This window comes from Rhineura floridana, chromosome 3 (assembly GCF_030035675.1).
Source record: "Rhineura floridana isolate rRhiFlo1 chromosome 3, rRhiFlo1.hap2, whole genome shotgun sequence".
Classification (NCBI taxonomy): Eukaryota; Metazoa; Chordata; class Lepidosauria; order Squamata; family Rhineuridae; genus Rhineura; species Rhineura floridana.
This window is the reverse complement of record NC_084482.1, coordinates 168,290,439-168,315,790: the sequence shown is the minus strand read 5'-3', so window position 1 is coordinate 168,315,790 and position 25,352 is coordinate 168,290,439. Positions and strand designations below refer to the sequence as shown.

The 25,352-nt window shown below is 43.0% G+C and overlaps 1 protein-coding gene across 1 annotated transcript in view; it reads left to right on the top strand.

Moving 5' to 3' along the window:
• Positions 1–25,352, top strand: part of LOC133380728 (contactin-6-like) — a 221,844-nt gene that overhangs the window by 4,365 nt on the left and 192,127 nt on the right. Inside the window, exon 2 of the mRNA XM_061618572.1 lies at positions 16,009–16,184. Coding sequence (XP_061474556.1) covers positions 16,043–16,184 — 142 coding nt within the window. The 5' untranslated portion in view covers positions 16,009–16,042. The remainder of the gene's footprint in view (positions 1–16,008; positions 16,185–25,352) is intronic.

The window sequence follows — 25,352 nt, the reverse complement described above, 5'->3', positions numbered from 1 at the left end:
AGCAACTGGGCAGGCAGGTGGACACAAAGAATTTGGGGCCTGTCACACACTATTTAGGCACGGATATTGTGCGTGCAGAAGACGGAAGCATAACATTGAGTCAGGAAAGTAAAATAAATCAGATCATAGAAGAATGCAACATGACAGAATGCAATGTTGTGAAGACTCCAATGGTTGTGGCTTTCCAACAGAATGTGCAGGAGACGCCTTGTACAGATCCTGAGAAGTACAGGCGCATAATAGGGAAATTGCAATATTTGGTGAAGGTGTCTCGCCCAGACATATGTAATGCAGTCAGTATTTTAAGCTGGAAGGTAGAGCATCCTTCAGAGGCTGACTGGCAAGGGATTAAAAGGATAGTGCGGTATCTGAAAGGCACGAAGACAAAGAGTCTGGTTTTGTCAGAAGCAAAGACAGGAGGTCTTGAATGTTTTGTGGATGCAGATCATGCAGGGGAGCTGAGCAGTCGTAAGTCAACCTCTGGCATAGTTGTGATGTGGCACGGGTCATGCATTGACTGGAGCAGCAAGAAACAAAATGTGGTTGCAACATCAAGTGCAGAAGCCGAGTATGTGGCCCTATCACAGGCCTGTAATGAGCTACAATGGTTCGCAATGCTCATGCAGGAGATAGGCATTGATATGCAATTTCCGATTACTGTATATGAAGACAATCAGACCTGCATTAAGATAGCCACATCTGAAGCTCATACCAAGAGAACAAAACATATTAGTGTCAGATACTTTCACGTAAGGGATTGTGTGCAGCAGGGGTTTGTTAACCTAACATTTTGTGACACTAACAACATGGTGGCTGACATAATGACCAAGCCTTTGTGTGAGGAGAAATTTGGCAAACTGGTGACAAGGCTTGGAATGAACCAAAGTTTGAGTGAATAAAGTTTTGAACTGTACTAAGATGTAATTTTGAACTGTACTGAACTGAACTCAACTGAAAATGTATGATGCAATGTACTGAAATGTATTGCAAGAGGTATTGTAGAAATGTATTACTGTATGAAGATGTATTGTTGAGATTTCTTTGTAATTGACAGACATGATGAGAAAAAGGGGGGCTTGTTGGCATGAGGTCTAGTAGTTTTCCATCAAGTCTGAAAGTTTTGAAAGTAAAGAGGAGTTATGTCTTTGCCAGTCTGGGAACGGACAGTGAAGGCCGTTGTTATGGTAACCATCAAGATATAGACTGGGAAAGTTCTAACAGAGTCTGTGAGTTGTTGTTCTTCTGCACCATGCCTCTGAACTGAGAGGCTGTTCTTACTTTTGCTTTTGAAGAGAAATGTGCTGTAGAGCTAGAGGGGGGGAAGGAAACCGCTGAAAAGCCTTAATGTCTTTGAATAAAGACTCTTAACATGCTCTAATGCTCTGAAGAAATTTCTTGCTCAACTTAACTCCAACGTAATGTATGCTGTTTCACGCAACAACGCACACACGCCAACAAGAAAATGATGGCTGGGCTGCCAAGAGCAGAGCAGCAAAATAAACTTTAAAAAGAACAAAGAAGACACTGCCACCACTACGAAAGATAAGTCTCCCTCCCTCGATGGCCACACATTTTGTTGCATGGAAAAGGAACAAATCCCCCTCTCGCCAATTTGGGTGCATGAATTCACCCTCCCTCCCCCCACTTCCAAATCTGAGAAATAATAAGTTTGGAGATTTTAATCTCAGCCACAAAATGAATGAAGGCAAAAAGCAAGGTGCACATTGTCGTGGCCAAATAACAACAGCTAGTGATGGAAGCAGAGCCAGTGTGGTATAGTGGTTAAGGTGTTGGAGTACGACCTGGGAGACCAGGGTTTGAATCCCCACATAGCCATGAAGCTCACTGGGTGACCTTGGGCCAGTCACTGCCTCTCAGCCTCATGAAAACCCTATTCATAGGGTCACCATAAGTCAGAATCAACTTGAAGGCAGTACATTTACATAGTGATGGAAACAAATCCTCTCTAGATCAAAAAGGGCCTTCTCCATGGTGGTAACTCAGCTGTGGAAATTCCACACCCCTCACAAGGTACAGCCAGTGTTCTTTTTTCAGCCCCAGATGAAAGCCTAATTATTCAGCCAGGCTTTTGTGGGAGACTGATTGAATGTATGGTCTGTATTCTGACAGTATTAGCCTGTTGCACTGGGGTTTTGTTGCTTAGAATTGCTTTAATGATTTTGGTTTAATCTGGGTTTTATTGACTATTGTAACCAACCTGTGATCATGAATGATGAAGGGTAGGATATAAATTACACAAATACATAAATAAATAAATCTCTTATTAATTTGAGCCTGTTTCATATTTGGATTTAATATGTCTCCTCAGCCACTGCCAGCCGGTCTTCCCTCTGTCCTAACACCTCCTTCCCTTCCCCCAAACTCATTGGATTGTGAGCTGGGACAGTGGTCATTATGGCAAGGTCCATAGTGCGAATCCAGGCACCTTGTAAATTTCCTTTCCAGGTGCCTAAGACACATTCCTCTTGCAGCCTTCTAGATGCAAGGAGATTAGGGAAACCTTACATGGAGGCATCCAGAGAGACCTTCTTGCTACCAGTGTTTTTCTGTCACCATCAGGTAGCTGTGTAAGGATAGAGACAGTGGGAAAGGATTCTGAGTAGGGGTGGGAACCTGTGGTCCTCTAGAAATTGTTGGACTGATGTCCCATCTTCCCTGGTCAATAGCTGGGTCTGAAGGGAGCTGGAGTTCAACAATAGGTAGAGGGTCACAAGTTCCCGAATTCTGGTTTAGGGGTTCACTGGGAATTGGAAGGACATATAGACGGTGATAGGGGAGTGTTTGGCTTCTCTCATGCTCCTGATCACATTATTGGGAATGTGGTAGGGTTTCCAAATTTTGAATTTTGCTAAAGAGAATCAAATCATTTTCCAGCTTTTGGAGAAAACAGCTTGTTTTGCCAAGTCCAATTCTGAATCAGAATGAAGGGAATTCAGCCATCACTAAAAATAACACTTTTTGTGAATAAACTACTGCATAAACTACAATTTACTCTTCTGTGCCAACCAGCTGTTCAGTTCAGCAAGCTGAGCACCTCCCATCAGAGTGATTTTAAAAGTATGTCAACGTTCTATGAAACACTGCACTGAGACAGTTGGCTGTTAAGATCTTAGGATTCTGTTCTTGGAACCCATCCTCTGTTGTTTTCTCTGTTTTCAATTTTAGATTGCAAGCTCCTCTGGGTAGGGCTATGTCCTTTTATACTCTATAAAGTGTATCATGCACACTGATGGTGTCATACACATTTCATATTCTATTTTTGAACTTCAGGGAAGTGTTATGCAGCCAAAATGGCAGTGCCCATGCACAAGGGAGAAGCATTGGCAGACTCTGGGAAATCCTGAGGTTTGCAGAAGTACAACATCCCTTTAGAAAATAAAACCTTAATCCGAGAAGTCTGCCTCCCCCCCAAAAAGCCAACAACAATGACCTCAGCCTCATAATAACTCAGTGGCACTGAATGTTCACTCTGAGAGGAAAATAACTGACAACTGGGTGGGAGGGAAATAGAATGGAGTGGCTGGAAGGTAATATAGGAAGCTGCCTTAAACTGCACCAGACCAAAGTCAGTCTAGGTCAGTATGTTTTCCAGGATTTCAGACAGGGATCTCTCCACCCTTACCATGGTGATTAAACCTGGGACCTTCTACATGAAAAGCAGACGTAAGACACTTAGAGATGAAAAGGGTTCAAAAATAACAATCTCATTGTCTCATTAGGTCATTTCCAGGTTTGCACTGAGAAGTTATTTTCAATGTCTCCATGAATGAAAATGAGAGCTTCCATAGAAATCAGTTGAGAAATCCAATATTTTAATTTATTGTCATTAACATTATCATTATCATTATCAATTAAATATATTTATACTCCAGTGGGTGTGACCTACAAGGTGTATGCCATGTTTGTTTTCTTGCCTGAGAACAACATGGTGTACATGTGCAACAAGTGCAAGCTCGTGGCACTGTTGGAAGAAAAAGTGAGAGGCCTGGAACGGCGGGTGGCCACACTGAGGACTATAAGAGAAGATGAAGAGTTCTTAGAGAGAATGTTGGAACAACAGCAGCAAAGAGAAGTAGAGGTGAAAGAACAACAACATATGGTAGCAGAATAGAAGACTGCTTTGGAGACGAACAATGAAGTGGAGGAAACTCAGTGGGGAAGGGTGACAGGAGCAGAAGGGCTAGAAGACACCCTTCACCAGTGGAATTATGAAACCGCTTTCAACCACTCAAGGATGAGACTGGAGGACAGCCTGTGGTGGAAGAATTACAGGAGACCCCATGTGACAACGAGTAAGAGGCTGAAGCTCAATCAAGCAGGGGCAATGAAACCACGCCCCACAAGAAGAGAAGAGTACTAGTAGTGGGAGACCCTAGTGGGTGGGATCAAAACCCAAGTATGCTGAGAAGATCCGTGGACTCACCAGGTGTGCTGTCTACCAGGAGGAGGTATTAGAGATGTGACAGAAGGGTTGCCATCATTCATCAAGCCCACCAACAGGTACCCCTTTCTCCTCATTCATGTGGGAGCAAATGATACTGCCAAACAGAGCTATGAAGAAATCACATCTAACGTTGAAGCTCTAGGAAGGAAACTCAAGGACTTTGGTGCTAGAGAGTTTTTTCATCCATCCTTCCAGTACTTAGAAGAGGAGTGGAAAAACACTCCATGTGAATGAATGGCTACAAAGGTGGTGCCAATGTGAGAGATTTGGATTCTGGGACCATGGGCTATGCTTCCTGGAAGATGGACTGCTGGCAAGTGATGGGTTGTACCTCACAAGGACTAGGAAGAATGTGTTTGACCACAACATGGAGAAGTTCATCAGGAGGGACATAAGAACATAAGAAGAGCCTGCTGGATCAGGCCAGTGGCCCATCTAGTTCAGCATCCTGTTCTCACAGTGGCAAACCAGGTGCCTGGGGGAAGCCCGCAAGCAGGACCCGAGTGCAAGAACACTCTCCCCTCCTGAGGCTTTCGGCAACTGGTTTTCAGAAGCATTCTGCCTCTGACTAGGGTGGCAGAGCACAGCCATCATGGCTAGTAGCCATTGATAGCCCTGTCCTCCATGAATTTGTCTAATCTTCTTTTAAAGCCATCCAAGCTGGTGGCCATTCCTGCGTCTTGTGGGAGCAAATTCCATAGTTTAACTATGCGCTGAGTAAAGAAGTACTTCCTTTTGTCTGTCCTGAATCTTCCAACATTCAGCTTCTTTGAATGTCCACGAGTTCTAGTATTATGAGAGGGAGAAGAACTTTTCTCTATCCACTTTCTCAATGCCATGCATAATCTTACACACTTCAATCATGTCTCCTCTGACCCGCCTTTTCTCTAAACTAAAAAGCCCCAAATGCTGCAACCTTTCCTCTTAAGGGAGTCGCTCCATCCACTTGATCATTCTGGTTGCCCTCTTCTGAACCTTTTCCAACTCTATAATATCCTTTTTGAGATGAGGCGACCAGAACTGTACACAGTATTCCAAATGCGGCCGCACCATAGATTTATACAACGGCATTATGATAGCGGCTGTTTTATTTTCAATACCTTTCCTAATGATCGCTAGCATGGAATTTGCCTTTTGCACAGCTGCCGCACACTGGGTCTACATATTCATCGTGCTGTCCACTACAACCCCGAGGTCTCTCTCCTGGTCGGTCACCGCCAGTTCAGACCCCATGAGCATATATGTGAAATTCAGATTTCAATTTCCATATGTGAAATTCAGATTTCAGAGGTATGATGTAGTAGTAATGGGGGACTTCAATTATCCCAATATCTGTTGTGAGACAAACTCTGCCAAACACGGCAGAAATTTCTGACTTGTGTTGGAGATAACTTTCTCCTACAGAAAGTGGAGGAAGCAACCAGAGGATCAGCTTTCCTGGACTTGATTCTAACCAATAGAGACAATTTGGTGGATAAAGTGGCAGTTACGGGAACTCTGGGGCAAAGTGATCACACCATACTTAAATTCTTGATTTTAACAGAAGCAAAAGCTGAGAGTAGCCATAAGCACACCCTGGACTTCAGGAAAGCTGATTTTAATAAACTCTGAACAATTGTAAGTACAGTTCCATGGCAAGCAACCCTAATGAGAAAAGGAGTCCAAGATGGGTGGGGTTTCTAAAAAAAGAAATTCTAAAAGTTCAATGGCAAGCAATTCCAACAAGGAAAAAAAGGGGGAAAACAGCAGAAGAGGCCAATGTGGCTTCACAGAAAGCTTAGAGATGACCTGAAAACAAAGAGGGACACATACAGGAAGTGGAAAGAAGGCCAGGCCACAAAGGAAGAGTACAGGCAAGTATCACAGAATTGCAGGGATGGTATCAGGAAAGCTAAAGCTGAGAATGTGCTGACGCTAGCGAGAGATGCTAAAAGCAACAAAAAAGCTTTCTTCAGGTACATCCATAGTAAAAGACAGAGAAAAGAAATGGTGGCACAACTACTCAGTGAGGATGGCAAAATGACAACAGATGACAAAGAAAAGGCAGAAGTCCTCAATTCCTACTTTGGCTCAGTCTTCCCCAAAAAAGGGCCTATGACCCTCCCGGGAAACATGAAGTAGAAGCGGCAGGATTGGAGCTGGGGATTGATAGACAAATGGTCAAGGAATACCTAATCACTTTGAACGATTTCAGATCGCCAGGGCCCGATAACCTGCATCCTAGAGTATTGAAGGAACTGGCTGAAGAACTCTCAGAACTACTGTCTATTATCTTTGTGAAATCATGGAGGACTGGTGAAGTGTCACATGACTGGAGGAGAGCTAATATTGTCCTTATCTTCAAAAAGGGCAAAAAGGGGGAACCGGGGAACTACAGACCAGTCAGCCTAACATCAATCCCTGGATAAACTCGGGAGCAGATTATAAAGCAGTCAAACTGTAAGCACCTTGAAAACAATGCAGTGATTACTAGGAGCCAACATGGATTTATGAAGAACAAATCCTGCCAAACTAATCTTATGTCATTTTTTGATTGGGTAACCTCCCTTGTAGACTGTGGGTATGCTGTGGACAAAATATATCTTGACTTCAGCAAAGGTTTTGACAAAGTGCCCCATGATATTCTGATTAGAAAGTTAGCTAAATGTGGGTTGGATGGAACAACTATCATGTGGATCCACAGTTGGCTCCAGAATCATACTCAAAGAGTGCTTCTCAATGTTTCCTTCTCAAACTGGACGGAGGTAATGAGTGGGGTACTACAGGGCTCGGTCCTGGGCCCAGTGCTCTTCAACATTTTTATTAACAACTTGGATGAGGAGGTACAGAGCATGCTTATCAAATTTGCAGATGATACAAAATTGGGAGGCACAGCTAATACCATGGAAGAGAGAAACAAAATTCAAAGGGACCTTGATAGGCCAGAGCATTGGGCTGAAAACAACAGAATGAGTTTCAACAGGGATAAATGCAAAGTTCTACACTTAGGAAAAAGAAACAAAATGCACAGTTATAAGATGGGGGATACTTGCCTCAGCAATTCGACATGTGAGAGGGATCTTGGAATTGTCATTGATCACAAGCTGAATATGAGCCAACAGTGCGATGTGGCTGCAAAAAAGGCAAATGCTATATTAGGCTGCATTAACAGAAGTATAGTTTCCAAATTTCAGGATGGATTAGCTCCCCCCTATTCAGCACTGATTAGGCCTCATCTTGAGTACTGCGTCCATTTCTCTTCTCCGCACTTCAAGAAGAATGCACATAAACTGGAACAGGTTCAGAGGAGGGCAACAAGGATAACCAGGGGACTGGAAACAAAGCCCTATGAGGAGAGACTGAAAGAACTGGGCATGTTTAGCCTGGAGAAGAGAAGACTGAGGGGAGATACTCTTCAAGTACATGAAAGGTTTTCACACAGAGGAAGGCCAGGATCTCTTCTCGATTGTCGCAGAGTGCAGGACATGGAATAATGGGCTCAAGTTGCAGGAAGCCAGATTTTGACTGAATGTCAGCAAAAAATTCCTAACTGTTAGAGCCATAGGACAATGGAACCAATTACCTAGAGAGGTTGTGAGCTCTCCGACACTAGCGGCATTCAAGAGGCAGCTGGACAGCCATCTGTCGGAAATGCTTTGATTTGGATTCCTGCATTGAGCAGGGGGTTGGACTTGATGGCCTTATAGGCCCCCTCTAACTCTACTATTTTATGATGCTATATATCCCACCCCTACTCCTAGAAGGAGCCCAGGGCTGCAAACAAAACACTAAAAACACTCTAAAACATATTAAAACAAAACATCTTTAAAAAACATGATTTTTTTTAAAAAAAAACAGCTTTGAAAACATCTGAAAAAAAGCAATTCCAACACAGATGCAGACTGGGATAAGGTTTCTACTTAAAAGGCTTTTTAAAAGAGGAAGATTTTCAGTAGGTGCCCAAAGGATAACAGAGATGGTGCCTGTCTAATATTTAAAGGGAGGGAATTGAAAAGGGTAGGTGCCATAACAATAAAGGTCCACTTCCTACGTTATACAGAACGGACCTCCTGATAAGATGCTATCTGCAGTAGGCCCTCACCTGCAGATAAGGGGTAAGATGATCTTTTAGGTATTCTGGTCCCAAGCTGCATAGGGTTTTGTACACCAAAATCAGAACCTTGAACTTGGCCCAGAGGCTAATGGGCAGCCAGTGCATTTCAGTAGTGGGGTAACGTGTTGGTAATACCGTGCCCCAGCAAGCAGTCATACCGCCACATTTTGCACCAGCCACAGCTTCTGGACCAACCTCAAGGACAGCTCCACATACAGCACATTACTGTAATCCAGCCTGGAGGTCACCAGTGCATGGACAGCAGTGGTCAGGCTATCTGGGTCTAGATACAGCCACAGCTCTCACTTCTAGCCTCTGAGGTCACCTGGGCCTCTAGCAACAAAGATGGATCCAGAAGCACCCCAGACTACAAACCTGCTCTTTAAGATGGAGTACGACCCCATCCAAAGCAGGCAATTGACCAATTATCTGAACTCAGAAACCATCACATAGCTGGAAATGAGCATGAGGGTATGTTGTCCAGAAGGTATGTTATCCAGAAGTATTAGACCCCTACGGCAGGTTGGACTGAAACCAAGAATGTACAACCTTGCAATTTTATCTAAAACTTTTATTTTCCCACCATCATCACTGTTGCATGTTGGGCTGAGAGGGTAGTACACAACAACCAAGCAGTGTAATTCACTGTTATACCCATATTGTAAATTGGAGGGTTGTGCTGCAAGAAAGAGTGGCTTAGGGCATCCCTGTAATGTAGTCTACTAGTAATATTGTGTGTCAGAGGTAGGGCTGGGGCTGATTTGTGTTACAAGTAAGAAAACCATATGTAAAATATACATATAATATTTTCTAAAATATATATTAAATACTGTTTTATATCATAAATTCTTCATTATAATGGCAGTGGGAAAAGCTTTAAATGGTTCTTATTTCATATAGTTAATAAAGGGAGACAATAAGATTCTCACATTGTTGTTTGTCTACCTTCTCTCAAGTGTACCAATTCTGTTAATTTGTTCATTGCGGCAAGATACCAACATTTATTAAGCTGTTCTTGTTTTGTTGAAACTGTTAGAGTATGCCATTTAGCTGCTATCTGTATTTTGGCAGAAGTAAACAGAATCCCACCTCATTTTCAATGTTATGATATCACATCTTCTTTAAGATATCCCAGAATTATTGTGTGATATTCACACTTAGTAGCAGTTTCCCAAAAATTATAAATCTTATATGCCCACCAAATGACAGTTTTAAATATTTCCTTCCGATAAAACTTTGTACCATGGTCACAGTCTGCTTTTTAATTGTATTAAAACTTGAGCACATTGGACTTTGTGCTAGATAGAAGGATGATTCTTCTAAACTTCAGGTTGTATCATTTCTGGTTTATATTCTTACTAGTAAATAACTACATAAGTCAGAGGCACAGTTTGCACAAAGAAATGCAAGAAAGCATTTATACTAGCATTTTAAAAGCATGTCTAAAATCATTAATCTATACTGAATGTATATTCTTGTGCTAGGAATGATTTGAAATCTTTTCCACTTTTTTGTTTTGTTCTTAACATTAAGTAATTCATCAAGGTATGCATGATATGATTAAACCTCACCTGGCAATCATGTGCATCCATTAATAGCTTTCCTTCATTGATTTAAACATATTAATTAAAAAAGGCCCTAACCAGGAGCTGATTCCCTGATCTATATGCACAGTTTAATAATAATCATGCTGTGTGATTAGAATGATTATGGGGACACTGTGAAAATTCATTTGCTGCGAATAAGCCAACAACTTTGCATCTGTGTTGAGAAACAATTATAGACCTTAATTGGAAGCCATGTAATGATGACAGCAGTTATTTCAGTGATTGATTCTGAAATTAAAGTGAGCTGGCAAATTAAACACCAGTACATCCAAAGCTAGAAAACTGAGAAGGAATTTTGGGTCCAGAGGCGTATATTGCATATATATTTAAACAGATGGGACAGAGAAAGCTAACTGAAATCTAGAGGACTGCCTCATGAAAAAGGGTGAACTAGCAAGATACTGATGTGTACTACAGATACCTTATGGCTATTTGATGATCCAACATTCACAAACCAATAGTAAAGGTTAAAAGCAGCTATGCAAGTAAATAATGTAAGGCTATAGGCACTTGTTTATGGAATTCAGTTGACCTGATATTTGATCAATCTTCACTCATTTTTAAAAGCATCTATCACACTCCAAAGGATACTTCTCTAGCCACTGTCCTATACTTTGTGAAGTTTCCCTTCCCCTAAATATGAATAACTTTGCATATGCCTCATGCAAGGAACTGGCCAGCTCATGTTACGTATTTCACAGTAGATTGGAGAATAGTGGTTTTTATGATGTCATATATCCCACCAATATTGTGACCACTAATAATCAGTTCAGACCATATCTTTCAGTGATGATGGCTGTGGGCAACAATGTATTCTAAACTAGAAAACTGGTAAAGTACAAATGTTTCGTTCAGCTTCATTTCCAGCGAGGAAACCTTGAGATGACAGAAATGATACAACCAGACTCCAGACAGTGTACATTCAGTGCCTTCTTCAGTGGTTCTCTCTTTTTCTTCCACTGGCAGAAGGAAGAAGAGGAACAGTAGCGAGCCTCCTGCTGCAGTAGGGGCCCCTCTGCAGGTGCCCAAGCATGCCAACCCTTAATACCTTTCTCATCTGCAATAAAGCAGTGCTCGAGTTATCCCAAGAAACTAGAGGAGGGGGTCTGATTTCCCTAAATGTTTGTGATGGGCCATTTAGCTACTGTTTCTAGAAGGCTATGGCTGTCTATGTCTATGAGATTTTGGTGAAATGAGAAATACATAGACAATGGGGCTTGTGGATTTCATTAAGAGCCTCCCCCCCTCAATTCAGTACAGTATGACATTAAAAAAATCATCAAGATGTATAGAAACCCTGATTAAACCATTTTCAGGGATTTGTCTGACTTCATGTGGGTCACAAGCAGAGAGGAGGCAGGCATGTACATGCAAGCTCCACTCAGGGCTAACATCAGGCATGAGGGGGCCGTCGGGCACCAGCACTCCATGCAACTGGCATCTTCACAGCAGTGTCTGTACTGTGTGCACATGCCGTCAAGCATGCTGATGTGGCAACATGGGAGGCAGGAAGGCTGGGCCTATTTAAGCCCACATCAGCTGCATTGGGGGGGGTTGTCTAAAGGATAGAGCTCCCGCTCCACAATCTGAACCAGTGTCATGTCATGGGCTTGATTTGCAGCACACATCAACCCCATACACCAGGCTGCAAATCACACCCTGCGACCTGATACTGATGCTGATCATAGATCTTCACCTTCCCATCTCTAGTCTATAGATTTAGCCAGGGGCCCTTCTGAGCCCCAGGGGCCTTGGGCCCATGCCTGACCTGGCTGCCTGCTGGCACTGGGCTTGGCTCCACTCCTAACATCCCCATGCCAGCTCCAATTCAGACCATACTGTATTGAGAAGGAAGCTCTGAAGGGCGAATCCAAGCTTGATCAGCTGCATGTGCTTAGAATCCTCCTGTGACCACACTCCATATCTTATTCTGATTGTGTTGTGGATTCTACGTCTGCTTTCCAAGTGTGCTTAGAATCCCTCTTCAGATCTTCCATCTCAATGTGAAAAAGGTCTGAAGGGGAACCAGTGTAAGTGGGATGTTAAGGGTGGGGATTGTATGCATGCTCCTTCCTCTCTCCACATTTAGCTTGCATACGTTATTAATGCAATTTATTATAAGAGCTGTTAGTTAAAATAATATATGTGAGAAAATGTTGACAACCAGTTTATTAAAAGCAATGGCTTAGGGTTGTATTCAGTGCTAAATGTGCATAGTTCTGCTGGTGCAATGAGACTTCTCTTTACCCTCCTCTCCCCAAATGACCCCAAGGGTGCCTCAACCCTCCAGAGCTGATTTTGAGAGTGCAGGGGAAGGGCTGGAGGAGACAGGAGATTAAGAGGAAACTCAGTTGTGTACACAGAAGTCAGTTGCACCAGCAGAGCTGCAGCATTCCATACAGTCCAAAGCCTTTTATGCCCTCCAGCTGGTACAAATCACTACATTTTTAAGGCTTGTTAGCAACTGGGTTGATTTTTTTTGTTTTTGCCAACCTAATAACAGATTTGCCAAGAGAGCTTCCCCAGCTTATTTTAATACATGTACTTCCCTATAGGGGAGCCAGCATTCTCATGGGTAATCAGGTCCCATGTTGTTTAGGGTTTTATATACTAGTACTAGAACCTTGAAATGGGCTGAGAAGTATATCAGTAGCTAGTGCAGTTCTTTCATAATTGGTGTTATATGCTAGCAGTAGGACACCCCCGACAGGAGCTTAGCTGCAGTGTTCTGCAGCGGCTAGCTTCTGAACCAGCACCAAGGTAGCTCCACACAGACCATGTTACACTAATTCAGCCTTCAGATTACCAGCTCATGAATCATTGAAGCTAAGCAGTCAATGTTTAGGAACAGCAATAGCTAACACACTAACTATAGTTATTAAGAGACTACTTGAGGCTCTAAGGACAATGACCATTCTAGAAATGTCTTCAGACTACATACCTGTTCTTTCAGAGGAAGAGGAACACTGCCTATTTCTCAGATCTGGGAGCAGCCCACTCTACTATAAGACTTCTGTGTTGCCAGGATTGAGCTTCAATTTATCATCATCATCATTTGTTACCCACCCTTCACCCAAAGGTCCCAGGACAGGTTACAACCATTTTAAAATAAGACATTAAAAAAAAAAAAAAAACTCAAATCCCAAATAATCCAGAGCCTAAAAATACATGTCTCAGGTGTCAAAGGCCAGGGTAAAGAGGCGTGTCTCCAGTGTTCACTAAAATTGTACAGCGAAATTGCCAGACACAGCTTGGTTGGGAGGGAGTTCCAGAACATGGGGTCTGCAACAGAGATTGCCCTCTCCCAGGCCATCCCCAAACTTCTGACTGTGGTGGAACTACCAAAAGGGCCACCTCTGCTGATCTCAACACCCGAGAGGGTCTGTAGGAAAGGAGGCAGTCTTTCAGGTATTTGGGACCTAAGTCGTTTAGGGCTTTGAACACTAACTTGAGCCCCTTAAATTGAACCTGGAAATGAATTGGCAACCAATGCATCTTTTTAAAACAGGAATTTTATGAGATCTAAAAGCAACCCCAACCAGTAATCTGGCTGCTGCGTTTTGGATCAGTTGAAGTTTCTGAGTCTTCTTCAAGGGCAGCCCCACTTAGAGTGGATTGCAATAATCCAATCTGGAAGTTACCAGAGCACGGAGCACTGTGGCCAAGTCATCTCTGTCCAAAAAGGGCTGAAGGTGGCAAACCATTCAGAGCTGGAAAAAGGCACTCCTGGACACCTGAGCCTACAATGACAATGTTGGATCCAGGAGTACCCCCAAGCTGCAAACCTGCTCCTTCCAGGAGAGTGCAACCCCATCCAGAACAGGCTGTCCCCTCACCTCCTGGATGTGAGAACTCTGTACACATAACACTTCTATCTTCAGGATTCAGCCTCAATTTTTGGCCCGCATCCAGCCTATCACTGCCTCCAAGCACCAGTTCAGCTCCCTCTCCTGATTCAGTGGAACAGAGATGGAGTTAGGTATCATCTGCATATTGATGACACCTCACTCCAAATCTCCTGATGACAGCTTCCAGCACCTTCATGTAGATGTTAAATAGCATGGGGGACAAGATGGAACCCTGCAGAACACCACAGAACAGTTGCTATGGTGCCAAACCATAGCCTCCGATAACTACTTTTTGGAAGCAGCCCTGGATGTGTGAGCGGAACCATTGAAGCATAGTGTCCCCAATCCCCCACCTCCCTAAGACACTCCAGAAGGTTACCATGGTCAACAGTGTCAAAAGCTGCCATGCTATCAAGGAGAATAAGCAGGGTTGTATTCCTCCTCTCTCTCTCCCGACAGATGTCATCAACCAGGGTGAGCAGGGCAGTTTTAAGTGCCATGGCCAGGCCTGAAGCCAGACTGGAATGCATCCCAAATATCGACCTCTATTCAGCCCCCATACACACAACATCCAGGCACTGGTTTGAGACTTGCACAGCCTCACTTGACTGAATTGGCACAGAATCATATTCATAATCTATCAGTACTGTTCTGTTCCATTTGGAATGGTTTTATGTATTTTATAATTGTACTGATTTTATATATTTTATAATTGTTTTTTTTCTATTGCTATAACTGGCCCTGGGACCTTATGGTGAAGGGCAGGTAAGAAATCAAATAAATAAATAAGAGGCATATGTACAATAATTGGTCAAATGAATTGAAAAGCATTTCAAGGCAATTGTGATATGCTGTTGAATTTTTCATATAAGCATCACTGAGGGATGAAGTGTGTTAGTGACCAAAATAGTGAAACAGATGAAAATAGTGAAAAGTGGTTCTGTGAATAATCTCTAGGCTTGGATTGTTCTAGTACTTTTGGCACTGTGGTGCTACTGCTTTGCAAGTGGGCTAGAATTTTGCAACACCAAAGCATCAAGCTCATTCTGACAACTTAGTTAGAATTTACTTCTACTTATTTCCTGCTGCTTTGTGTCTACCAGAAAAGCCCTTGTTGTTGGCAAAAAATTGAAAATCTAGTAGTATGTATCCAACTTAAAAATCTAATACTGGTGGATATACAGAGTGGGGAGCTGCCAATCTGTACAAATAACCAGATCAGAATCTACCTTGGGCATTTAGAGTAAGTTTAATGGTTTTTTGGATTGTGGCCAGCAACTTCAACAGTGGCAGGAATGTGGTTTTACATAAGTAAGGATAATTTTGTTTTAATACAACAAATGGTTAATCCACAAGACTTTTTTGTTCTTATGGAAAATATGATTATCATGAAACACAATTTATTTTGACGTTTGTAAATAGCTGTGATATGTTGCAGACACGATTCATTTTCTCTCTAACAGGCTAACAGAGACAAATCATGTTTTAAAATAACAGTGTTATCATTATTACATTATCAATCTTAAACTAGTGGTATAAAAACATCCCTTTCCTGCTTTCGTCTTGCCCTTTGAAGTATAATTTGTTCTGATTTATATAGCTGAATCATTGCTATAAGCAAATTTATTACATCACTTGCAAGGACTGTAAAATATTCTAGGTACCATTCGTAGAAAGAAAAGAATATAGTCATGTCATCCTTGTATTGCCATTTGAATATATATCTTGGTTTATGTGAATACATTATAATTATTTTTTGTAGATATTTGGATGTTTGCCTAGGATACACCATTAAACAGAGATGATTTTTCAAACAGTAAAATTTACAGGGGAATTTACAAGATGAATATAAAAATCAGTCTGCTGTGAAATATGGTATGATATTCTAATAATTTAACCATGCTTTTATTGTTGCAGGTACGCTACAGCACACTATTTTAAAAAGAAACCTGAATAGTCTCTATAAATTATAATTTGATTTTTTTCCCCTCAAAGGTGGAAGCAAAATGGCACAGATATTGATCTCACCATGAGTTATCACTACAGGCTGGTTGGAGGCAGCTTGGCAATCAATAACCCACATAAAAACCAGGATATTGGAACATACCAGTGTTTGGTCACAAATTCATTTGGAACCATTGTAAGCAGGAAAGCAAAACTTCAGTTTGCATGTAAGTTGCATGGATATTCTATTTCCTCATCATTTTTTTGCAAACAATTTATTACACAATCAGAATACCAATGAAATCCTATGAAATGATTGAATTCTACCTTTTCATGTTGAATCCCAATATTTCCTCAGTACATAGCAATAATGAGACAGATATCCAGGTTCTTACAATACACAACAATTCAACAATTATCACAACAATTATCACAATTGACTTGAAAGGTCAAGAAAGATGAACACAAATATGTTTTGCTTAATAGAACTGTTGCTATCCCCCTCCCCTCCGGAGGACTTTTTTCATAGTCAAATTGCTATTTGTAAGATACCTGCTCCACACCCCTTTCTAGGTTAGAAAATAAAGTAATCACAAAAGTATAATGATGTCCAGCAGAGTCACAGAAATGTCACATCTGGTAATTACCTTACTGACATTTAGTTGCATTAACAGCCATATACACCTCCGCACATTTGCTTTGTAATTGGCATGCCATTGTTGTTTGCACCTAAAATACATAGCTGTCCTTTAAACATCGATGTGTGGTGAGTTTTTGTGTGCACTGAAAGAAGTAACAAGATCAAATACACACACACACACACACAGAGTGAGTGAGCTAGAAAAGATAAATGAAGTGTACGCACCTTATGCAGCCAGAAAAGCCAAATACTACTAGTGCAAACATTTGGATCCTAAAAAGTTTTCGCTGCTTGAATGGAAGGAGCTACTATTCATGAAAGGAGAGTTTCACTCATGGAAGGACCTGTTCTACTTACAGAAGGACTCTTGATTGTGTGGAACTCTTCTTCCTTGAATAGAAAGTCATTGAGTTCATGAAGGGAGAATGTCAAATCCGAGCCATTGGCAACAATCCAAACAAATTTATGGAAGTGGGTTCCCTTTGCTAACTGTGGAAGCCTCATTTATGGAAGTGGGCATCCCCGCTGACGACTGTAGAAGCCTGATGGTGCAATCCTAAACACATTTGGAAGGGAGTAAGCCCACTTGAACACAATTGGACTTGTGCATCAGAAAGCAATGCATAGAATTGTGCTATTAGTGTTGTCTGTAGGAACGCAGCCAATATTTAAGCCTCTAGATCACAGCTCTTGACGTTTTATTCTTGCATTTTTGACAGGTAGCCGAGTGCAGCTATTCTTCAAAAGTAGCTTGGAGGAAGTTGCATATTTTTCCCCTTCCTATCCTCCTTTCCTCAGCCTCCTTCGCTGAACTAAGAGAGCAATTGTTTTTAATGCTCATTAATAAAATATACTTCTAAAGCCAGCCTCATAGCAGTTTCAGACATCAGTAAAGTATTAATTATTAATCCTTTTCTGTTCTCATTACAAATTGCCTGTCACAGAGGTCATAGAAAGGAGACAGAAGAAGTTGTGATGGTTTTTGCAGATTTTGTGTGTGTCTCTGGGTGTGCTCATTGTGATAATTTCTGCCTATTTTTGCAATGTTTTTTGTTATTTCTCTTGATTTTTTAAGGGCAAAAACCATACTGGTTACTGGGAAGAAATCATAAACATTAAAGAATTGGAGGGGACCTTGTAGATCATCTAATTCAACTCCCTGTTTGAAGCAGGAAAATGAGAGCAAAATCGTGCCCATTGAATGACTGTGCAGTTCTCTAAGGTTCCTGCTTCCAATTTTACAACATGTAGTTTAACTTTGATTGATTATCTCTGGTATCAAGAGACTACACTTAGGCTGGTGTGTATGTAGGAGTTACATATTTTGTCCTGGTTTTCTATAGTTTTAGGATATATATGGAACACCCCCCTCCCTATAATATTGTTGCTAGTCTTATCACAATTCTTTCTGTTTTCCTTAAGGATTAATCTTCAAACTCTCAAAGTTTTGATTTAAGTGGAATTTAAAATCAACCATAGACATAGTTCTTATTAACCAGAGGAGGAGCTATGGCTTAAAGGCAAACAAAACACATGCTTTGCATGCAGAAGATCTGTGACATCTCCAGTTAAAAGGATGAAGTAACAGGTGCCAGCCAGAAAGCTGCTGACAGTCAGAGTTGACAATATTGGGCTACACAAACATGTGATGATCAATTGTACCATTTGCATGAGAATAGGGATGGGGGAGAATATCCGCTAAATTGGACTTAGTACTGGATTCCAACTGAATTCAGCAGTCCGCTATCTTTTCAGACCAGCACTGAATTCTTGCAGCGGGCTGCGGCTGTAATCAGCATGGATTCTGCGGCCATGGCTGCAATAGGCACAGATTTTTTTAATTTTTTTGCCCTATTTTATGTAATCATCTTCATAATTTCCTTAAAGTTGCCGCAGTGTAGGTGTGATAACAACTGCCAATTGTCCATTATATATTATGGGATAAATTGTGGTGTTATCACCATATAATACAAAAATATTGGCTGCCTCCCTGCCCTAGGCTATATATGCCAATCAATATTAATTGTCAAATCATCCTGCGATTTCGTGTTTTCCAAACAAGACAGCACAGAGCATTCTGAATTTCCATCCTCTTGCACTGGAAACATTATTATGATGAGAGAAATTGACCCATGTGACCCAAATTGCTCCCCCCCCAACTTTCATTGCTGCTGTCCTCAGCTCATCAGGGGCTGTATCTCTCTTTATCTCTCTGTGCTAAATTTTGTGTGTTTGTGTGTGTGTACAAAAATATGAGGTGGTACTAGTGGTGGTGGTGACTCTGCTGCAGTGCTGCTGCCTGATGAAAGAATAGTGAAAGGGAGGGGAATAATCAGACAGCGCATCAGTTAGCCCAAGGCAAGACATAAGAACATAAGAAGAGCCTGCTGGACCAGGCCAGTGGCCCATCTAGTCCAGCATCCTGTTCTCACAGTGGCCAACCAGGTGCCTGGGGGAAGCCCGCAAGCAGGACCCGAGTGCAAGAACACTCTCCCCTCCTGAGGCTTTCGGCAACTGGTTTTCAGAGCATGCTGCCTCTGACTAGGGTGGCAGAGCACAGCCATCACGGCTAGTAGCCATTGATAGCCCTGTCCTCCATGAATTTGTCTCATCTTCTTTTAAAGCCATCCAAGCTGGTGGCCATTACTGCATCTTGTGGGAGCAAATTCCATAGTTTAACTATGCGCTGAGTAAAGAAGTACTTCCTTTTGTCTGTCCTGAATCTTCCAACATTCAGCTTCTTTGAATGTCCACGAGTTCTAGTATTATGAGAGAGGGAGAAGAACTTTTTGCTATCCACTTTCTCAATGTCATGCATACACTTCTATCATGTCTCCTCTGACCCACCTTTTCTCTAAACTAAAAAGCCCCAAATGCTGCAACCTTTCCTCGTAAGGGAGTCGCTCCATCCCCTTGATCATTCTGGTTGCCCTCTTCTGAACCTTTTCCAACTCTATAATATCCTTTTTGAGATGAGGCGACCAGAACTGTACACAGTATTCCAAATGCGGCCGCACCATAGATTTATACAATGGCATTATGATATCGGCTGTTTTATTTTCAATACATTTCCTAATTATCGCTAGCATGGAATTTGCCTTTTTCACAGCTGCCGCACACTGGGTCGACATTTTCATCGTGCTGTCCACTACAACCCTGAGGTCTCTCTCCTGGTCGGTCACCGCCCATTCAGACCCCATGAGCGTATATGTGAAATTAAGATTTTTTGCTCCAATATGCATAATTTTACACTTTATATTGAATTGCATTTGCAATTTTTCCGCCCATTCACGCAGTTTGGAGAGGTCTTTTTGGAGCTCTTCACAATCCCTTTTTGTTTTAACAACCCTGAACAATTTAGTGTCGTCAGCAAACTTGGCCACTTCACTGCTCACTCCTAATTCTAGGTCATTAATGAACAAGTTGAAAAGTACAGGTCCCAATACCGATCCTTGAGGGACTCCACTTTCTACAGCCCTCCATTGGGAGAACTGTCTGTTTATTCCTACTCTCTGCTTTCTGCTTCTTAACCAATTCCTTATCCACAAGAGGACCTCTCCTCTTATTCCATGACTGCTAAGCTTCCTCAGAAGTCTTTGATGAGGTACCTTGTCAAACACTTTTTGAAAGTCTAAGTACACTATGTCCACTGGATCACCTCTATCTATATGCTTGTTGACACTCTCAAAGAATTCTAATAGGTTACTGAGACAGGACTTTCCCTTGCAGAAGCCATGCTGGCTCTGCTTCAGCAAGGCTTGTTCTTCTATGTGCTTAGTTAATCTGGCTTTAATAATACGTTCTACCAGTTTTCCAGGGACAGAAGTTAAACTAACTGGCCTGTAATTTCCGGGATCCCCTCTGGATCCCTTTTTGAATATTGGTGTTACATTTGCCACTTTCCAGTCCTCAGGCACGGAGGAGGACCCGAGGGACAAGTTACATATTTTAGTTAGCAGATCAGCAATTTCACCTTTGAGTTCTTTGAGAACTCTCGGGTGGATGCCATCCGGGCCCGGTGATTTGTCAGTTTTTATATTGTCCATTAAGCTAGAACTTCCTCTCTCGTTACCACTATTTGTCTCAGTTCCTCAGAATCCCCTCCTGCAAATGTTAGTTCAGGTTCAGGGATCTGCCCTATATCTTCCACTGTGAAGACAGATGCAAAGAATTCATTTAGCTTCTCTGCGATCTCCTTATCGTTCTTTAGTACACCTTTGACTCCCTTATCATCCAAGGGTCCAATCGCCTCCCTAAATGGTCTCCTGCTTTGAATGTATTTATAGAATTTTTGGTTGTTGGTTTTTATGTTCTTAGCAATGTGCTCCTCAAATTCTTTTTTAGCATCCCTTATTGTCTTCTTGCATTTCTTTTCCCAGAGTTTGTGTTCTTTTTTATTTTCTTCATTCGGACAAGACTTCTATTTTCTGAAGGAAGACTTTTTGCCTCTAAGAGCTTCCTTGACTTTGTTCGTTAACCATGCTGGCATCTTCTTGGCGCTGGCGGTACATTTTCTGATCTGCGATATGCACTCCAGTTGCTCTTCTAATATAGTGTTTTTAAACAACTTCCAAGCATTTTCGAGTGATGTGACCCTCTGGACTTTGTTTTTCAGCTTTCTTTTTACCAATCCCCTCATTTTTGTGAAGTTTCCTCTTTTGAAGTCAAATGTGACCGTGTTGGATTTTCTTGGCAATTGGCCATTTACATGTATGTTTAATTTAATAGCACTGTGGTCACTGCTCCCAATTGATTCGACAACACTTACATCTTGCACCAGGTCCCGGTCCCCACTGAGGATTAAGTCCAGGGTTGCCGTCCCTCTGGTCGGTTCCATGACCAACTGGTCTAGGGAATAGTCATTTAGAATATCTAGAAACTTTGCTTCTTTGTCATGACTGGAACACATATGCAGCCAGTCTATGTCCAGGTAGTTGAAGTCACCCATTACTACCACATTTCCTAGTATGGATGCTTCCTCAATTTCATATCTCATCTCCAGGTCTCCCTGAGCATTTTGATCAGGGGGATGATAGATCGTTCCCAGTATTAAGTCCCTCCTGGGGCATGGTATCACCACCCACAACGATTCTGTGGAGGAGTCTGCCTCTTTTGGGGTTTCGAGCTTGCTGGATTCAATGCCTTCTTTCACGTATAGTGTGACTCCGCCACCAATACGTCCTTCCCTGTCCTTCCGATATAGTTTATCCAGGGATAACCGTATCCCACTGGTTTTCTCCATTCCACCAGGTCTCCGTTATGCTCACTATATCAATGTTCTCCTCTAAGACCAAGCACTCCAGTTCTCCCAACTTGGTTCAGAGGCTCCTAGCATTAGCGTACAGGCACTTGTAAGCAGTGTCTCTCTTCAAGTGACTTTGGCACTTGTGGTTTGGCCTGTGGTAATTTTGCTCTTATGAATTTATATCCTGTGCCCCTGCTCTCACAATGCCTACTTCTAGGCCTACTCCTTTTAAAATTTCATCATTTCTTTGGTTTTTATCCCAGGGGGGAGGTTTATTCCCAACCAGACCTTCCTCAGACTCAAAGGTGATTATCTGCCTCATTGATATGTAAATAAGAAAAAAACCACATGGAAGACCATGATCATTTACATAAGCATTTACATTAAAAATTATAATTTTTTTACCACAAAAAAATCCCAGAAAACATACAGAAACTAGGATCAAATCACCAAAAAAAAAAAAAAATACATGGTGGATCGAATTGGCAATTGCCAAAGCAGGCAGAAACAAAAAAACGACAAATGGGGGTCAAATGATGGACTACCGGAATACAAGGAGACTGGAACAAGGCATTGAACCCCATCCCTACATGAGAAGTTAATTTAGTCTCCCATCAGGACCTACAGTGCTTGACTAACAATCTGTTATCTGTGGAGCCTTCACATAATAAATTTCTTTACTTTTGACCATTATTTCTTGAAGGAAAATTTATCATCATAATTCACACTATGACTTGTCTTGCTCAATATTATGACTTAGTTGTAGAAACTTGGTCACAGGGAAGTCAATTCCTGTGCAGACTGTAATATGTTGTTGTTCTTATGTGCCTTCAAGTCTATTATGACTTATGGCGACCCTATGAATCAGAGACCTTAAATAGCATCTGTGCGGCTCAACGCAATTCGGCGGTGCCGGGAGAATGCCGCGAAGAGTGGCGGAGTGTAGAGGGGCCGTGGAAAAATCTTGGCCCAGCGGTGGTGAGAGCACCGCAAAAGGAGGGAGGCCAGGTTGGCGGTGCAGCTTGGCGGTGGAGGCGGCGGGAGAACACCGCGGAGAGTAAGAGAACGCCATGAGGAGTAATTAGAGTGTGGGTGTGGCTCGGAGTAGTGAGAGAATGCCATGGAGAACGACCAGAGACTGGATGTGACTTGCCTCCCTGCCGCTCCCCCTCTATTGAAAACCTCTCTTGGGACACAGCTTGTATTGGGGGGTGGCAGGGCGCTTTGCCTGGTGGACGCCTTACAATACTCAGTGGCTGGTAGATTCTACTATTTGATTGGGGGAGTGACTGGCCTCCAGTCTATAGGCGGCTAGATCCTGTGTCGATGTGAGTGAATGTGAGTGTGTGTGTACGTGTGTTTTTATTATGTGCCTGGGAGAGAGGACCTTGCACCAAGCGGGGAGACTTGTGGGGGCCCCAATTAGTGTAGTGACGGGTAGCGGGAGGTATGGTGGTGGGAGAAGGACATGCCAGGTGAGGGGAACTTGGCCCAGACAATTAGTGGCTGTGCCTTGTTCCGGCCCTTCTCACATCCACAGGATTGCGGGTTGTCCTCTCAGCCAGCTCTCGGATCTCCAAGTACTGCTTTTAAACGCCAGATCGGTACACAATAAAACCTCCCTCGTCCATGACTTAATTGTGGAGGAGGGGGCCGGTCTGGCATGCATAACCAAGACTTGGGTGGGTGAGCAGAGAGGAGTTACTCTTTCCCAGCTCTGCCCACCTGGGTATATGGTTCAGCACTATGGTAGATCTGAGGGTTGGGGAGGTGGGGTTGCTGTGGTCTATAAGAGCTCTTTCTCTCTCGTCAAGCACCCTGTCCATGTGACTACTGGTCTGGAATGCCTGTACCTTGTCTTGGGCCAGAGGGACAGACTGGGAATCTTGTTGGTGTACCGTCCACCCTGCTGCCCAACGGCTTCCCTAACTGAGCTGACAGAACTGGTCTCAGAGGTATTGTTGAAATCCCCTAGACTATTGGTACTGGGTGATGTCAATATTCATGCCGAGGCTGCCTTATCAGGGGCGGCTCAGGACTTCATGGCCTTCATGGCAACCATGGGGCTGTCCCAATTTGCTATTGGCCCAACACATGTGTCGGGACATACTCTTGATCTGATTTTTGCCACTGGACATGGGGATGGTGATCTGGAGGTGGGAATTTTTCATCTATTCCTTTGTCATGGACAGATCACCGCTTGCTGAAGTTTAGACTCACAGCGGCCTTTCCCCTCTGCAAGGGTGGGGGACCCATTAAGATGGTCTGCCCCCGGAGACTGATGAATCCTGAGGGTTTTCAAAGGGCTCTGGGGGTTTTTCCGGCTGATAAGACTGGTGCTCCTGTCGAAGCCCTGATCGACCTGTGGAACACAGAAATGACCTGGGCCGCTGACATGATCGCCCCTGCGCGCCCCCTCCTATGTAGAGCTCATACAGCTCTGTGGTATACCCCGGAGCTAAGAGTGATGAAACAAGAGAGGAGGCGGCTTGAGTGCAGATGGAGGCGAACTCCTGATGGATGCAATCATGCACTGGTAAGCGCCTTTACTAAGCAGTACTCAGAAGCGGTGAGAGCAGCTAAGAAGCATTATTTTGCTGCTACTATCAAGTCATCTCTCTGCCGTCCAGCAGAACTTTTTAAAGTTGTCCGAGGGCTATTACATCTTGGTCCTCGGGACATTATAGAGCCATCGGAAATCCGCTATAATGAGTTTGCTAGGCACTTCCAGGACAAGATTTTATGCATCCACCGGGACTTGGACTCCAATATTGTAGCAGATGAACCTAATGAGGCATCCAGAGCACAGTCCTGTCCTCATTTATTGGATGAGTTTCAGTTGGTGCAGCTTGAGGAAGTTGACAAGGTGCTTGGACTGGTGCATGCGACCACTTCTGTACTGGATCCTCGCCCCTCTTGGCTGGTAGAAGCTATGGAATGGAACAGCCGGCTGGGCCAGGGAAGTGATAAATGCCTCTTTACGAGAGGGAGTGGTCCCCAGCTGCCTGAAAGAGGCGGCGGTGAGACCACTTCCGAAGAAGTCTTCCTTGGACCCGGAAAACTTGAATAACTATAGGCTGGTAGCGAATGTTCCATTCCTGGGCAAGGTCTTAGAGCGGGTGGTTGCTAGCCAGCTCCAAACACTCTTGGATGAAACCGATTATCTAGATCCATTTCAATCCGGTTTCAGGCCCGGTTTTGGTACAGAGACAGCCTTGGTCGCCCTGTATGATGACCTATGTCGGGAGAGGGACGGGGGGAGTGTAACTCTGTTGATTCTCCTTGATCTCTCAGCAGCTTTTGATACCATCGACCATGGTATCCTTCTGGAGAGACTTATGAAGTTGGGAGTTGGAGGTACCGCTTGGCAGTGGCTTCACTCCTACTTGGTGGGTTGGCTCCAGAAGGTAGTGCTTGGGGAACATTGCTCAATTACATGGGTTCTCCAGTATGGGGTCCCGCAGGGGTCAGTTCTGTCTCCCATGCTTTTTAACATCTACATGAAGCCGC